Source organism: Trichosurus vulpecula, chromosome 5, assembly GCF_011100635.1.
Source record: "Trichosurus vulpecula isolate mTriVul1 chromosome 5, mTriVul1.pri, whole genome shotgun sequence".
In the NCBI taxonomy this organism is placed as follows: Eukaryota; Metazoa; Chordata; class Mammalia; order Diprotodontia; family Phalangeridae; genus Trichosurus; species Trichosurus vulpecula.
In genome coordinates, this window is record NC_050577.1 from 287,775,268 (window position 1) to 287,790,912 (window position 15,645).

At 42.8% G+C, this 15,645-nt stretch overlaps 1 protein-coding gene across 2 annotated transcripts in view; it reads right to left on the minus strand.

Moving 5' to 3' along the window:
• The window catches only part of NT5DC3 (5'-nucleotidase domain containing 3), a 74,428-nt gene that overhangs the window by 17,431 nt on the left and 41,352 nt on the right, over window positions 1-15,645 (minus strand). The window contains exons 3-11 of one of the 2 annotated variants that reach the window (XM_036760305.1): window positions 14,582-14,656; window positions 13,110-13,165; window positions 12,115-12,205; window positions 10,872-11,009; window positions 8,361-8,421; window positions 5,989-6,072; window positions 5,315-5,417; window positions 5,105-5,206; window positions 361-442 (exon numbers count right to left, since the gene is read on the minus strand). In XM_036760305.1, coding sequence (XP_036616200.1) covers window positions 361-442; window positions 5,105-5,206; window positions 5,315-5,417; window positions 5,989-6,072; window positions 8,361-8,421; window positions 10,872-11,009; window positions 12,115-12,205; window positions 13,110-13,165; window positions 14,582-14,656 — 792 coding nt within the window. The remainder of the gene's footprint in view (window positions 1-360; window positions 443-5,104; window positions 5,207-5,314; window positions 5,418-5,988; window positions 6,073-8,360; window positions 8,422-10,871; window positions 11,010-12,114; window positions 12,206-13,109; window positions 13,166-14,581; window positions 14,657-15,645) is intronic. The other variant, XM_036760306.1, reaches the window with a different exon arrangement.

Below are 15,645 nucleotides of genomic sequence, written 5' to 3' on the forward strand. Positions count from 1 at the left end.
CACTGTGCCACACTTTGAACCAAACACAATGATTAAACCCTGAAACACACCCAGGCTGCTTTCCATGCTTAATATCTGCCAACCTTGAAATCAAACAACACAAAGGAATGAACAGAGACAGGGTGGGAGAGTGGACAGAGAACCAGCCTTGGAGATAGGAAGCCCTGAGTTCAAATCCCAACCTCTGACACAGACTGGTTGGGTGACCCTGGGCATGTCCCTTGACTCTCAATGCCCTTGAAGACGAGATGCCCCCCTGCAAATTTCCACTGTGTCCTAGTAGAAGGAATTTCTTCCTCTAGGAGTTCCCCATACCAATAAAAGCAAAAGTCAATTTTTTTTTAATGAACTTTATAATACCTGTTTGTAAATCTGGCCTTTTTCCAACTTGTGGATCTTATCCCAGAGAAGTACGCCTCTTTCGGTCACCTTACGGAATGGTCTAATGAGAGAAGTATCACAACATGTTAGTACAGGGTTCTGCTGGTATTATTAATATTATCTTACATTAATATTATATTTACTAATATATTATAATTTATACATACAATTATATATTATATTATAATAATTATAATATTTGTCACTATAGTAATTAATATATTAATGATATTAATATTGATATTATTAATATTATTTTATAATAATAGTTCACACAAACATAGCACTTTCAGGTTTGCAAAGCACTTCACAAAGGTTATCTATCATTTGAGTCTCAAAACAGTCCTGGGAGGCAGGTGCTATTACTGCCCCAATTTTACAAATGAGGAAACAGCCTCGGTGAGGTTAAGTGACCTGCCCAGGGTCACACAGCTAGGAAGTGTCTGAGGCCAGATTTGAACTCAGGAAAATGAGTCTTCCTGATTCCAAGCCCAGTATTTAAAGTCTCTATAAACATGAACTGGTCCCAGAATAACCTTCATCATCTGAAAACGAAGGAGGAAGTAATTACGCATCACCAACCAAATAGAAAAAGTAGTCCTTGAGGGTGGAAATGGCTTTTTTTGTCTTCGTATTCTCGAAGCCTACCACAGTGTCATGCCAAGACAGAGTCGTTAGGGTTCACACCAAAAGTCAACTGGAAGGTTATGGCCTGGTGGCCAGGAGGATGGTGATTCGCTGCCACACAGGAAAGAAAGCAGGGCTCCCAGGATGTACCAGTCTCTTCCCCTGGTCTTGTTGCAACCATCACAAAGAGAAGAGTATAGTAGATAGAAGGCCAGAGAAGGCTCTGGTATCCACATACTTCCCAGGTTCAAAAGTTACTCAGCAAACATTTATTAATCACTTACTGTGTGCTGGGCACTGTGCTACAATCTGGGGATACAAAGAAAAAGAAAAACAGTCCCTGTCCTCAAAGCTTGTCCTCTAATTGGAAAGCTAACATATAAATGAATGTGCATCCAAGATAGAAGGCAATCTGAGGGTGGTGATTTGGAGGTGAATTAAAGAAGTCTGGGAGGGAGAGGAGGAAGGATGTAGATTCTGAAAACCACCAAAGTTTGATGTGGAAGCCCAGAAAAACACTAGGAGAGATTACTGAATGTGTTTTCGGAACATAAAGAGAACAGCCTGGATTTCCTTAGTACAAGCTATGCCACACTAACCACATTCCCTGTTTTATGGGGTTACCCATTGGTTCAATGGCATAGAAAAAAAATCAATCAATACATTTGTGCCAAGTGGCATATGCGCCAGCCACCGTGCTCGGCACTAAGGATACAGGAAGGAAAAAACAAAACAGTTCAGGACACCCAGCAGCTCATGTTCTATAGGGTGGGTATAGATTTCCACAAGACATTTAACAAAATCTCCCAACCTGCTCAAGGATAAATGTGGGTTGACGATAGGACTAGATTCTTAGATGGGTGAAGTTTATTAATGAGTCAGTGTCAGCCTGGAAAAAAATCTCTCCACAATCAATAAACAATTTAATAAGAGCCTTCCCCATGCCAAACCCTAGCCAACGATGATACAAAGAAAAAGCAAGAAGCTTATACTCTAACAGTCATTTATTAAGCACCTACTATGCACCAAGAACTGTGCTAGCCACTGGAGATACATAGCAAAGGCAAGAGAGTTCTTCCCTTTGCAGAGTTTACATTCCTTTTTCTCTTTTTTTTTTTTTGGAGGGGGGAAGGCAGGGCAATTGGGATTAAGTGACTTGCCCAAGTAAGTGTGTCAAGTGTCTGAGGCCACATTTGAACTCAGGTGCTCCTGACTCCGGGGCGGTGCTCTACTCACTGCGCCCCCTAGCTGCCCCTATGGAGCTTACATTCTAACAAGCATTTATTAAGCACCTACTATGTGCCACAGGAGGCAGCTACAGGGCTCAGGAGGTAGAGTGTTGGGCCTGGAGTCAGGAAGATTCAAGTTCAAATTTGGCCTCAGACACGTAACAGTTGTGTGACCCGGGGCAAGTCATTTAACCCTGTTTGCCTCAGTTTTTTCATCTGTAAAATGAGCTGGAGAAGGAAATGGCAAACCACTCCAGTATCTTTGCCAAGGAATCCCCCTAAACAGTATAGTCCATGAGGTCACAAAGAGTCAGACTTGCCTGACCAACAGCAACATGTGCCAAACACTGTGCTAGCCACTGGAGATACAAAGAAAAAACAAGACAGTCCTTGCATTCTAACATGCATTTATTAAAACCTATTATGTGTTCAGGAAACCCAGACAAAAGTGAAACAGTCCTTGCCCATTTTGCATTCATGGTCCTGTACCAGTCAACTTTTTCTCTTAACCACTCAGATGAAGGCCATGAAGGCATCCTTCTCAGCTGTGCAGAGGATGGAGCTGAAGGGGATAGGACTCGTGCTGAATGAATCAGGATTCAAAAATATTTCAACAATCTGAAAGGACAGGCTGAAAGCAGGATGACGAAATGTAAGAGAGAATAAAACCTCTGCAACGAGTGTCGAAAAATGCTGCCTTTTCAAAAAAATAAACCATGTGAATGCATGTGAAAGGAAGCTTGGTGTAACAGTTCATGTAGAGGAAACAAAAGCAAGGGGTTTGAGTGTAGATTTTACATGAGCCCCCAGTAAGATGTCAGCTAAAAAGGATCCTGCAAACACAGGCAGCATTTGTAAAAAATATAATGCCCAGAACAAGGGAGGCAATGGGGGCCCCGGGGTCTTCTGCCCCAGGCTTGACTAGTAGGCAAAAAGAATTCTAGGAGAGGCACATGGTATAAGGAAGAGACAGAGGGCCTTGGTGCCAAGAAGATCTGATTCTAAGATCTGCCTCTGACACATTCAGGCTGTGTGACCTTGGACAAGTCACTTAACCTCTAAGTGCTCTGAACATTCTGCATTGGTAGAAGAAATGTACTCATCTGGGACTTCCCTAGACCAACGAAATCACAGATCCTATCCCTATCCTAAAAGAACCATACTTGCATTTATTATTTACCACTTTAAGGCTCAGAGAGTCTTCTCCTTATAATAACCCTACAAAAGTATAGGGAAGTCCCAGATGAGGACACTCCCTCTACCAATGCAAGATGGCACCTTCTCTGAAGCTCATAAGTCTGAGAGTTGCCTAGGGCATCAAGCAGTTAAGTGTCTTGGCCAGGGTCACATAGCTGGTAGCTGTCAGGGAAGGACTTGAACCCAGGTTTTCCCAAGGCCAAAACCAACTCTAGCTATCATACAGAAGCAATTCATATCATATTCATTATATGGATGAGAAATCAGAGAAGTTAATTAGCTTGTCCATGGACACACAGCTCTATTATTCCACAGCTAACTCATATCGTGTCCATTATATGGATGAGAAATCAGAGAAATTTAGTAGCACGCCCAAGATAACACAACTCTTATCTACTATTCTGCAGCTGACTCATATCACATCCATTATGTGGATGAGAAATCAGAGAAGTTTAGTAGCTTGCCCATGGTCACACGGCTGCTAAGTGTTCAAGCCAAGACCAGACTCTAAGTCTTCTGACTCCACCTCTAGAGCTCTGTCCGACATCCCATACTACCCACCATTCATATTTGGAGTACCAGGGTAATTCCCAGACTCCACATCTTAAAAGCATCGACAAAATGGAGCCTGTCCACAGGAGAGAGCAAACAGCATGATGAAAAGTCTTAAGAGGACACCACGTCAAAACAGGCAAAAAGACGTGAAGATATTTAATCAGGATAAAAGAAGACCAAGGAGGCAGACTTGGGAGTAGGAATAAGGGATCATAGATATATACCCTCAGACTCATAAAGGATTGTCATGCAGAGGAGGGTAAACAGTGAGGTTTCAAGGTCAGAACTAAGCTGTAACAACATTCAGTCAAGGACTGGTGATATCATCAAAAGGGAACTCCCTTTATAAATGGTGATCTTAACAGCAGATGAGAACAACCTCCGGGGCCTATTAGATAGGCCTGGAAATGTTGCCCAAGGCTCAAAAAAGTTGCTCCTAGAACTCCAGTGGGTAAAAACTACAGGGAAGCAGATTCTGGTCTCAAGACAAGGAATCCTCTTTCAACAACTGAAGCTCCTACAATCAGACTGACTTGTCAGGAATGAGCTCCCCATCACTGGAAGCTTTCTAGGAGAGTCTGTTGTATATATGGATTCCCATAACGGGTGGGAAATTAGATTAGACTCATCCTTGTTGTAGAGAGGTTTCAGTCATATCCATGACCCCATTTGGGGTTTTCTTGGCAAAGATACTGGACTGGTTTGTCATTTCCTTCTCCAGCTCATTTTACAGATGAGGAAACTGAGGCAAACAGGGCTAAGGGACTTGCCCAGGGTCCCACAGCTAGCAGACTTATCATTAACACCCTTCTTATACACCCAAAGAATTCTGTATGTCTCATCTTCATAGAACAAGCTAGACTCTGATCTTCTAAATATGTAACTTTCTTAGAAGCCTGACTCTGCCAGCCAAAGATGAGCTCAGAACCATTTTGATGGATGAGTTTTCACCACTCTCAGAATTCCTTTTCCAAAGGGGCTAAAAAAAAGATATTTGTAAGAGACGATGCTTATGATTTCATCAATCACTTTCACCAAAAGCCATGCCCCAAACTGAGCCCTCATCCTAGTGGTAAATACCGAGAAGCCAGACTCCGGGGAAAGGAGATTCTCACCTCCGCCGGTCATTGAAGAAGTTAGGCTTCTCGGCCTGAACGATAACAACGTCGAACAGATCCCGCCAGTCCTTCCCGACGATGTACCGCATTCCTTTGTCCCTAGGACATTCAAAGCCACGTTAGCCCTATGTTAAAGGCGTCCTGATATATTTTCAAGTCTGGAAAGAAACTGGACTCAGCCTGCCAAGTCAGGCACTAGGGACTTACACGAAGCTGCTGGGGCTATTGGTGATAAGGAACATCTTCTTGCCATGATCTGCCAACTTGGCCAACACCGCTCGGGTCTGCTCAGCGTAGCAGATATACTTCTCTAAGAGAGAAAGACAGAAGTTTGCACAGATATTAAATTCACCAGCATGAAAGATGGAAAAGAGTATTGGACTTGAAAGTCAAGGAGACTTCGGTTCAAATCCTACCTCAGATACTTCTCTCTCTCTCTCTCTCTCTCTCTCTCTCTCTCTCTCTCTCACACACACACACACACACACACACACACACACACCATTCAATAAACTCCAGAGGCTTCCTATTACCTCCAGGATCAAATATAAAATCATTCTTTTGGCTTTAAAAGCCCTTCACAAACTGGTCCCCTCCTACCTTTCCAGTGTTCTCTCTCTTAACTGTCCCCCAAGAATTCTATAATCTGGTGACAGGGGACTCTTGGCTGTTCCTCAAACATGACACTCCATCATCCAACTCTGTGCATTTTCACTCTCTGTCCACTGTTCCTGGAATCGTCCCCTTCCCTGTTTCTGCCTGCTGGCTTCCTTCAAGTCTCAGCTAAGGTGGGATGCCAGCTTATGCAAGAAACCTTCCCTCATCCTCTTCATCTTGGTGCCCCCCCACCCCCAGCCTGTGCGTATCTTGTCTGTACATACCTGTGCGTTGTACAGGAGAATCTGAGCTCCTCGCAGGTAGGGCCTGTTTGTGCCTTTCTTTGAATCCCCAGGGTTTAGTAGTGCCTGGCACACAGTAGGTGCTTAGAAATGCTTGTTGACTGACTGGCCTCTAAATCTATGATTTATAACCCAAAAGGTATTTCCTGAGTGCCTACCAGTCAATCTAACAAGCATGTGTTTTTTTTTTTTAGCATGTATAACTTCCTAGGACTGATCAACATATCAGGGGAGGTAGAGAAGGCAGAGCACAAGAAAAGTATAAGACACATCTCATCTAACTGTGTAGACAAGATACATGGGATAAGCACAGAACAAGGAAGACACTTAAATATGATGGGGATAGAGTCTGGCCCTGAGATTTCATTAGTATAGAAAAAGTCCAGGTGATGAAACTCCCTCTACCAGCAGGTTGGAACCTTCTCTGCCTCTTAGAGTCTCAGAGAGTTGCCCAGAACACCGAACTTGCCCAGGGTCACACAGTTGGGATGTGTCAGAGACAGGGCTCAAATTCAAGGCTCTGTGGTTCCAAGGCCAGTGCCCTATCCACTCTGCCACACTGTTCACACGGACTATAATTACAACGGGAGTTAGCCTAGAAAAGGCAAGACTCAAGGGAGGGAACGTGGTACCTGCCTTCAAGTCTTTGGAAGGTTATGACACAAAAGATGGGATTGATGTTATCTTCCTAGCACTGGTCACTCTGCCTCTTACTAGACCGTAGATGTAGAGAGAAAAGGGACCTCTGAGGCCATCAAATCCAACCCTCTCCTTTTATAAGCCACTGAGGCAATTAGAGGTTAAGTAACTTGCCCGAGGTCACACAGCTAGCAAGTGTCTGAGGCAGATTCACACCCAGGTCTTCCTGACCCCAAGCCCAATGCTCTATCCATGCTGTTTGGCCCCAGAAGGCAGTACCAGGAGCCAAGTGTAGAAGCTGCAAAAAGGCAAATTTAAGTTTGATGTCAGGAAAATCATCCTAATGATGAAAGCCGTCCAAAAGTACAGACGCAGGCCGTCTTGGGAGTTAGTGAGTTCCCTCTCACCGGATGTCTTCAGACAAAGGATGTAGAAACACTCGCTGAGTACACTAGAGAGAGGATTCTTGTTCAGGAAAGCCACTAAGATGGGCTAAGAAGGGGGAAACTCAGCATAGCAAGAATACTAATGATGCTGATGAAAATCTCTCAAACTATAGGGACCTAGAAGAAGTCAAAACCCTGAGGGAACAAGATAAGGTCTCACTCATTCCTGGCCAGGCCTCTCTGCCCCTGGACTTGTCCCAAGGACGGTTTCTGTGATGTCCTAACATTCCAGGGAGGCGAACATACAGAGAATCCAGAGAAACAAGCGAAGACTTATATGAACTAATGCAAAGTCTAACAATATGCCCAAGGACTGCAGTAACGGAACAGGAAAGATAACAGAAACAAATAACAGAAATGAATGTTGGAAAATTCTCAAGAACAAGCCTGGCCCCAAAGAAGACATAAAGGAAAACAGCTCCCCTGTCTTCTTTGCAGAGAAAAAGGTTAGGAGGGAGAAGGGGTAATAACATTATACATAATGTCAGGATTCTTCTTTATTCTTTTTAAAGTTTTTTTTTTTTTTACTTAAACATTTGCTGGATTTTTCCCCTTCTTTTAAAAAAAATCTTGTTATAAGGAATGGCTCTACAAGTAGAAATATAGATGATGATGAGGTAAAATTCAAAAAAAGTCTAGGGAGTGGCTTATACATGCCAGAGAAGAGGAGCTATCTCTAGCCCTGCTGTCCCTATCACAAATGACCTCAAGTACACCCACTGCACCAGACTGAGCTGAGAAAGCAGGAGCTGCCTTGACAGTCCCCTACCCTCTCCCTCTGGTCTGTGCTAGCTACCCCCAGGATATGGATGGGAAGATGAATCCAGAAAGGCAGAGATACCAGGAAGCTGGCTCTGTTCTGGATTCATGGCATCCACAAACTCCAAAAGAATCATAAATTCCTAGCTCTAGACGGCCAAGGGATCTCAGAGGCTATCTTGTTCCCCCAGCCTTCTCCCCCACCCCCAGCCCCATTTCACAGAAGGGGCACTTGAGGCCTAGAAAGGGAAAGAGTCATCCAGCTATTAAAGGGTAGAGCCAAAATTCAAACTGAGGTCCTATAACTCAAGCTTAGGGCTCTTTTCCAAGCAGCTAACCTGACAAGACACACCTCTACCCACAGGTGCAGGGTGAGAAAAAAGCAGAAGGCATCTTCACAGAGAATGTGAAATTCTGAATTGTTAGGGCAGGGGTTTTTTAGGTCCTTCCTTTGTATTCCCCGTCTGGCACACAGCAGTCACTTAATAAATGCTTGTTGACTTGACTCACCGATGTCTGCTTCAATCGCTCTATACATGATCCCTTTGGTGTGCACGTCTCTGATCGAATCCTGACAAAAGATCGATATACTTTTAATCAGTCAAAAAAAGATCACTGAACAGTTTTAAGACACACAAGCTCAAATCACGATCCAATCCAACCACCCCTAAAGTAATTATTATTGTCTTGTCTACAGTTCTGACAGCACCTAAACACTACTCGCATTCTCAGCTTTGTTCCTTTCCTTAAATACCTCCTGCTGCTGGAGGAAAAAAAGCCTGTGCTTTGATAAGCATCAGTTTCAAAGCAATGGTGACTGAGGGGGAGGATTTGCAATTGATTGACATCCTCCTGTGAGCCCTGACCGTGCTGGACAGCAGCCAGACCAGCCTCAAGAGAGCAACCAATTCAAGACATCACAGGATCACAATTCAGAGATGGAAGGGACCTCAGAGGCCATCAAGTCCAACTTACTCATTTTACAGATGGGGAAACTAAGGCCTATAACTTGACCAAGCTAGCAGTATATAGCAGAGCCAGCATTTGAATTCAGGTCACAGAAACATCAACCTGGAGGTGGAAGGGACCTCAGAGGCCATCTAGTCCAACCCTTTCAATTTAAAGATAAGGAAACTGAGTCCCAAGGAGTTTAAGTGACTTATCCAAGGTCACAAAGGAAGAAAACAGCAGGGCTGAGATTAGAAGCCATGTCCTCTGACTCCAAAACTCTGTGCCCTACATCAAGCTCATCCTCTTTGTCTCTCTCCCTAGTCCCCAGTGATACAATCCCACCCCACCACTGGCAGGAAAAGAGAGGCCAGCATTACCAAAGACACTAGCCCGGCTGCTGAAGAGCCCAAGTCCAGTTAACGTGGCAGCGTGGAGTCAAGCCTATGTACACTACAGGGGCAGCTAGACAGAGCAATGGATAGAGCACCCAGCCTGGAGTCACAAAGACTCAATTCTAAGATTTCAAATGTGGCCTGAGACACTGTGTGAGCTGTGTGACCCTGGGCAAGTCACTTAACTCTGTTTGCGTCAGTTTCCTCATCTGTAAAATGAGCTGGAGAAGGCAATAGCAAACCACTCCAGTGTCCTTGCCAAGAAAACCCCAAATGGGATTGCGAAGAGTCACAGACACAACTGAACAAAAATACACTGCTTTAGATGTAACAGAAAGGCGTGAAGGGATGTGGCCAGGCTGAAGGTGATAAGTAACCTTGCATGGAAATTAACTGGTCACCAAACTAGGAATCACTAATTCCCAAATTCACTTTTCCATACAGGTTATTGCTTTCCTCTCTTTCTAGGTTAAAAACAAACAAACAAAAAAACAGGCTATCTGCTCCTAAAGAAACAGGATTATTGACTATATCAGGGGTGGGGAACATATGGCCTCACATGGCCTTCTAGGTCCTCAGGTGCAGCCTTTGGACCGAGTCCAAGTTTTATAGAACAAATCCTTTTATTAAGGGGATTTGTTCTGTGAAGTCTGGATTCAGTCAAAGGGCTGCACTTGAGGACAAGTGGCCTCAAGGCTGTAGGTTCCCCACCCCTGGTACTATATCCTTTCATTTAAAGATTTTTTTTTCCAAAACAGAATGCTGTGTAATTGTAATAACCAAGGTTAGCCCCAAGAAGAGTTAAGAAAATGCACCTTCTTTGTAGAAATGGGGGTCTAGGGGTATGGAACATATGGGGCATGTACAATCAGACTCAGCTTTGGTTTGCTTTGCTGCACTACTTTTTTAATTGTTATAAATGATAGTTCATGAGATGTGAAGGAAGGAATGGTCTATTTGGAAATGGAGGTGATACTTTTAAAAGATATCAATACAAAGGGGTGGGGGGGGGGTTGTGATATAAAATTTTAATAGCTTAGCCCAAACGAGAGATAAGGGAAAGAACTTCTCCTCTTCTTTGTAGAGGTGGAGGATTATGGGTAGGAAACACTATATACAATGTCAGATTTTAAATGTATTGGCTGCTTTGACTGGGCATTTTTCTCCCTCTTTTATTCTTTATTTTAAGAGACGTTTCTCTGGGAGGGATAGGAATATACTGGAAAATTTTAGTGATTTGAAAACAAAAGATATAATTTTTTGAAAGGAGAGGAAGGAAGGAAAGAAAGGAAGGAAGGAAGAAAGGAGGGAGGGAAGGTGAGAGGGAGAGAAAAAAAGCATTCATCAATTGGGTAATGTAATATAAGAATGTAATGCAATATTATTGCATCGTAATGAAAATAAAGAATTTGGGAAAACTTGAGATTTAGACAAGCTAGTACAGAACCAAAAAACCAATTCCTCTGATGTAATGGGGTCCCTTAAAAAGCTCAAGATTCTCAAGCAAATTAAAAGATCCCAATTCTCCAAGAATACGTTTTAGAACCCAAAGCTGAAATGAGTCAAAGGCCTTTCTGTCTCCTCAGTCAAGCTGAGCCAAAGGACTGCCTCTCTTCTTGGGCCCCCTTCTCCTTCTCCCCTTCTCCCCTCCAGCTCCCATCTCAGCCTCGGACACAACCTTGACATCCTTGTAGAGATGCACAGGCTCGTAATCGAGGTTGTTCTTCAGAAAATACTCATTGACGCAAGAAAGGAGGGTCATCTCTGGCAAGGAGAAGATGTCCATAAACTGCTTCATGGTGTTTCCCTGAGAGCTCTGCACAGAAAGAGGAGATGAAGGCTTTAAAAGAGCAGAGAGACACAGTCCAACAAAATGGAGGGTACATTGGATCTGTCCACTTCTCATCTACACGACTCTGGACAAGTTTACTTCATCTCTCTGTTTCCTGGGTTCGAATCTTGGCTCTATTACTTATCACTTGTGTGGCCTTGGGTAAGTCTCAACCTCTCTGTGTCACAGCTTCCTCATCTACAAAATGGGAGAAGAAGATAAGCACTTATGTAGCACCTACTATGTGCCAGGCACTGGGCAAAATGCTTTACAAATATTTCATTAGAAAAAAAAACAAGGATATTGGACTAGGGAAGAGATGTCAAACACAAGGCCTGCCACACCTCTAAGGGCAGCCCAAACCAGATTAAAATGTACCTAGGAAATATTTAACAAAATAAATAAAAATACAACAAAACATCGATAATGTTCATTTGTGGTTTTCTAAATCAACGTGTGGCCCGTAGGGATCCTCACGAACGGTTTAGCGATCCCTTTTTCTAAGTTTGACACCACTGGACTAGAGGACGCCCAAGGTCTTTTCCATCTTCATGAATTTACCTGTGCAATCTCAGGTAAATCACTTAACCTCTAGGTTCATCACCTCTAAAATAAGAAGGTCTAGAGCAAGGAAGGGTCTTAAACATTTTTCTTATGTCATGGACTCAAAAGCGTGTGAGCCTCTGCAAAATGAACCCACGAATATGTTAATCCATCCACCATTTGTTGTTCGATCGTTTTTCAGTCATGTCTAACCCTTCACAACCCCATTTGGGGTTTTCTTGGCAGAGATAGTGGAGTGGTTTGCTATTTCCTTCTCTGGCTCCTTTTACAGATGAGAAAACTGAAGCAAACAGGGTTAAGTGACTTGCCCAGGGTCACACAGCTAGTAAGTGTCTGAGATCACATTTGAACTCAGATCCTCCTAATCCCAGGTCCAGCATTCTCTCCACTGCGCATTTAGTTGTTCTCCACTGTATATGCTTTCTCCTGGCCAATTATCCCAAGGCAGGAGTGACATTCCATTACTGATATTGGCCAGAAAATGTTTCTAAGACAGAAAAAAAAATGCCAGTCTTTTCCCAATTACCTTTCCATAGAAATCACTCATTTGTTCAAGGGGCACGTGGGAGCCTTCATACATTTCAATGACTTCTTCATCAGGGACAACACTGAGCCCTCTGGTAATAAGAAGGGAAGACAGTTCAGTGACGGCACAGCTAGAGATTTCCAACAGATTATCCTTGGGAATAGAGCCCTGAATGCCTCCCAGACCCCGCACTACCATACAAGGAAGGATTTCCGTTTCCCAGACCCATCACCGAGTGACCTGAAGCTAGTTAACATCATTACCTCAGTTTCCTCATCTGGAACAAATGGAGAAAACACCACTTGCTACCTGCCTACCTCAAGAAGACTGAAGTTTTAAATCCTTTAAACATGATTGGAAAAGTGGCAGCTTGGTGTGGTATTTAGGGAGCTGGCCCAGAAGTCCAAAAGACCTGCATTCAAATCCTGCCTATATACTATATACTAGTTGTGGGTCCCAGGGCAAGTTAGTTAATTTCTCACTGCCCCCAAAAAAGGGGGTTCTTCATTCTTCATTTTCAAAGAGGACCAATGACCTCATGAGGGTGATGTCTAAGCATGTGTGTGAATTATATTTCTTTCTTTTTTTTTTTTGGCAAGGTAATCAGGGTTAAGTGACTTGCCCAGGGTCACAAAGTTAATAAGGGTCAGGTATCTGAAGCTGCATTTGAACTCAGGTCCTCCTGACTCCAGGGTCAGTGCTCCACCTAGTTGCCCCTATGAACTAGATTTCAGTGAGGCAGAGTTGCGCAAAGTCATCAGCCTCCCTCTCTCCTCCAGAGCCATCAGAGGGTAATGGGGCAAGACAGAAAGTCAACACGACTGGCGTATCCATAGTGATGAAATCCAGGCTCCCGGAATTAGAATTAGCCAAGCGGAAATGCTACATAATAAGGGGAAGGGTCTGGAGCAATCCTCATAGAGGCCTTCACGTGAGCAACTGCCTTGTAAAAAAGGCCATGGCGCACGTGAGAGACGAATGTACATTTCCCTTACCTGTACACAGTTCCCAGCTGGATGTAATGGAAAGCATCAATCTTCATCAATATGGCCTTTAAAAACAAACACAGTTTACATGGTAACATTTATTTGTTTAAAAGGAATAGCAACTTGTACGTAATGGATTTGCAGCTTCATGTACAATCATCTTCTATTTTTATTATGCTATGTTACAGAAATGCTTGTTTTATTCCATAAAATAAATAATTTTTTAAAAACACATAATTCAGAATGATCTCCATGGTTACTGAAAAGTTTGCATTTGTCTTGGATTGACAAATGAATGGCTATCATTACTGATACTACAACCATTATCTTTCTAAAACAAGGAAGCAAACCATCTGCTTCTGATGGAGGGTAGGGGAAGAGAATAAGCATTTACATAGTACCTACTATGTGCCAGGCACTGTGCTAAGTGCTTTACAATGATTAATTATCTCATTTGAGCCTTACGACAATTCTTGGAGGTAGGTGCTATCATCCATTTTTCAGCTGAGGAAATTGAGGCAGACAGGTTAAGTGACTTGCCCAGGGTCATACAGCTAGTAAGTGTAGGAAGCTTCTGATAAGACAGGTTTTCTTTTGTTTTGTTTTTTATTCATAATTGAAGGAAATGCTCAATTGCAATTAGGTTAGGGAAAGTAAAGATGTACCTTTTTTTTCTATACAGTTTCACACACCCCACCGAAATCTATCCACGAACCATCTTAAGATCCATTGTAACCAAGCAGGTCAAGAACTCTGCACCAAGGGATCTCTAATGTCCCTTTCAGTTCTAGATCTGTGACACTGGGTGACCTTGGGCAGGTTACATCCCTGTCTGGGATTCATAGGTTTGGACTAGAGATTTTATCATTTTCTGTCTAATATATAACGTCTAACTTTCTTTCTAATAGAATGTCTAAACCTCTCATCACTGTGGAAGCCCCCTCCAGTAAGACTATCCCAACCTCTCCATATCTACCCTCCATCCCGGATGACTTCTGTCCATGTCTCTCCATAAATTCTCCATGACAGAACCCACCCAACATACCACTGGCCTTCCACTGCTATATACATTGATCCCTAAAACAAAAGGCACTCTCTACATAAGCATGTGCATATGCATGCATATATCACAGATATATGGCAAAAACCAAATGCTGAGGTAGAAATCACAATCTAAAGCTTGGCAGGTTCCAGATACTTTTGTCTATTAATAAGTAACCGAGTCCAACTCAAAGGACTGAAGATTGATGCTATGAATAAATCTCTACTCCAAATTAGTCCATTTCTTTCTTCTTTTCACACAGCCTCTTTGAAAGAAATCCCCTCCAAAGCCATTTTGGATAATTCATACTAATTACCCCAAAATGCTAACAGAAAATCATTGAAGATCAACTTATATCGAGTAACAGACATTTTAGAGGGCAGCTACTGAGTTATGCACAGAGTCTAATTATGAGGAAGAAAAAAAAGAATAAACCTACCCGGTGTACATCATAATGGAGACCACGAATGGCGAAATTTGGGTCATATTCGTAGTTCCTTATCTCTGCAGGATACTAAGGAAAGAGGGGAGGAAATGGTTTTAAATTACTGGCTATGCTGGGTGGAAATGTACACACAACACATTTTTAAATTTAACCTGAATTATTAACATTTTCTCTATGACTTTGTTAAACATAGACAAGCAATAAATCAAATTCTGATTTGTGGCATCTGCTGATCTCCAAGATGATAATGTTTACACCAAAAATTTAACAATCAACTCTCCCAAGCCAGTTGCAGCTGGCTCTAGCAACCCACACCCCTGATTGGATTGAAAGTCAGAGGCCCTGGGATCCAGGCTCTTCCACTTACTGCCAAGGGTAACCTTGGGCATGGAACTTAACCTCCAGGATCTTTGTTCTCCTCCCCCTGTGAAATAAGGGAATTGAATAAAAGAACTTCTGAGGTCCCTTTCCAGCTTCAGCTATCAGCATAAGTCAGACCCATGACCTCTGCCTCTACAATCAATTCAGTGAGCATTTGTCAAATGTCTACTGTGTGCCAGGAACTGTTCAGGGTATACAGAGGTAAAAAACACAAGGATACAGAGCTAAAAATTCAATTGTCCTTCTCCTCCAAGAGCTAATAGTCTATAAGAAGGGTATAGCATCTAGCAAGATAAATAAATACAAAAGAAATCCTAAAGAAACCAGAAATAATTTCAGTGGGGGGTAGATTGAGGTCACCAATAATTGAAAGGAGCAGGAAAGGTCTCTGGTAGGAGGTGGCATTTGAACTGAGCCTTAATGGGAGTTAGAGATTCCAGAGATAGAGGTGAGAAGGTAGGGTGTGCTAGGCATGGGAAACAAGCCTGTGCAAAAGCTGGGAGGGAGAAGATGCTCTTTCATCCACTCGTTTGGGATTTTGTAGCAAGCACCTCAATGTCACTGTTACAAATATTATTCATCATTGTATCCTAAGTGTATTTGAGAAGATAGTAGAGTAGTTTGCCATTTCCTTCTCCAGCACATTTTACAGATAAGGAAACTGAGGCAAACAGGGT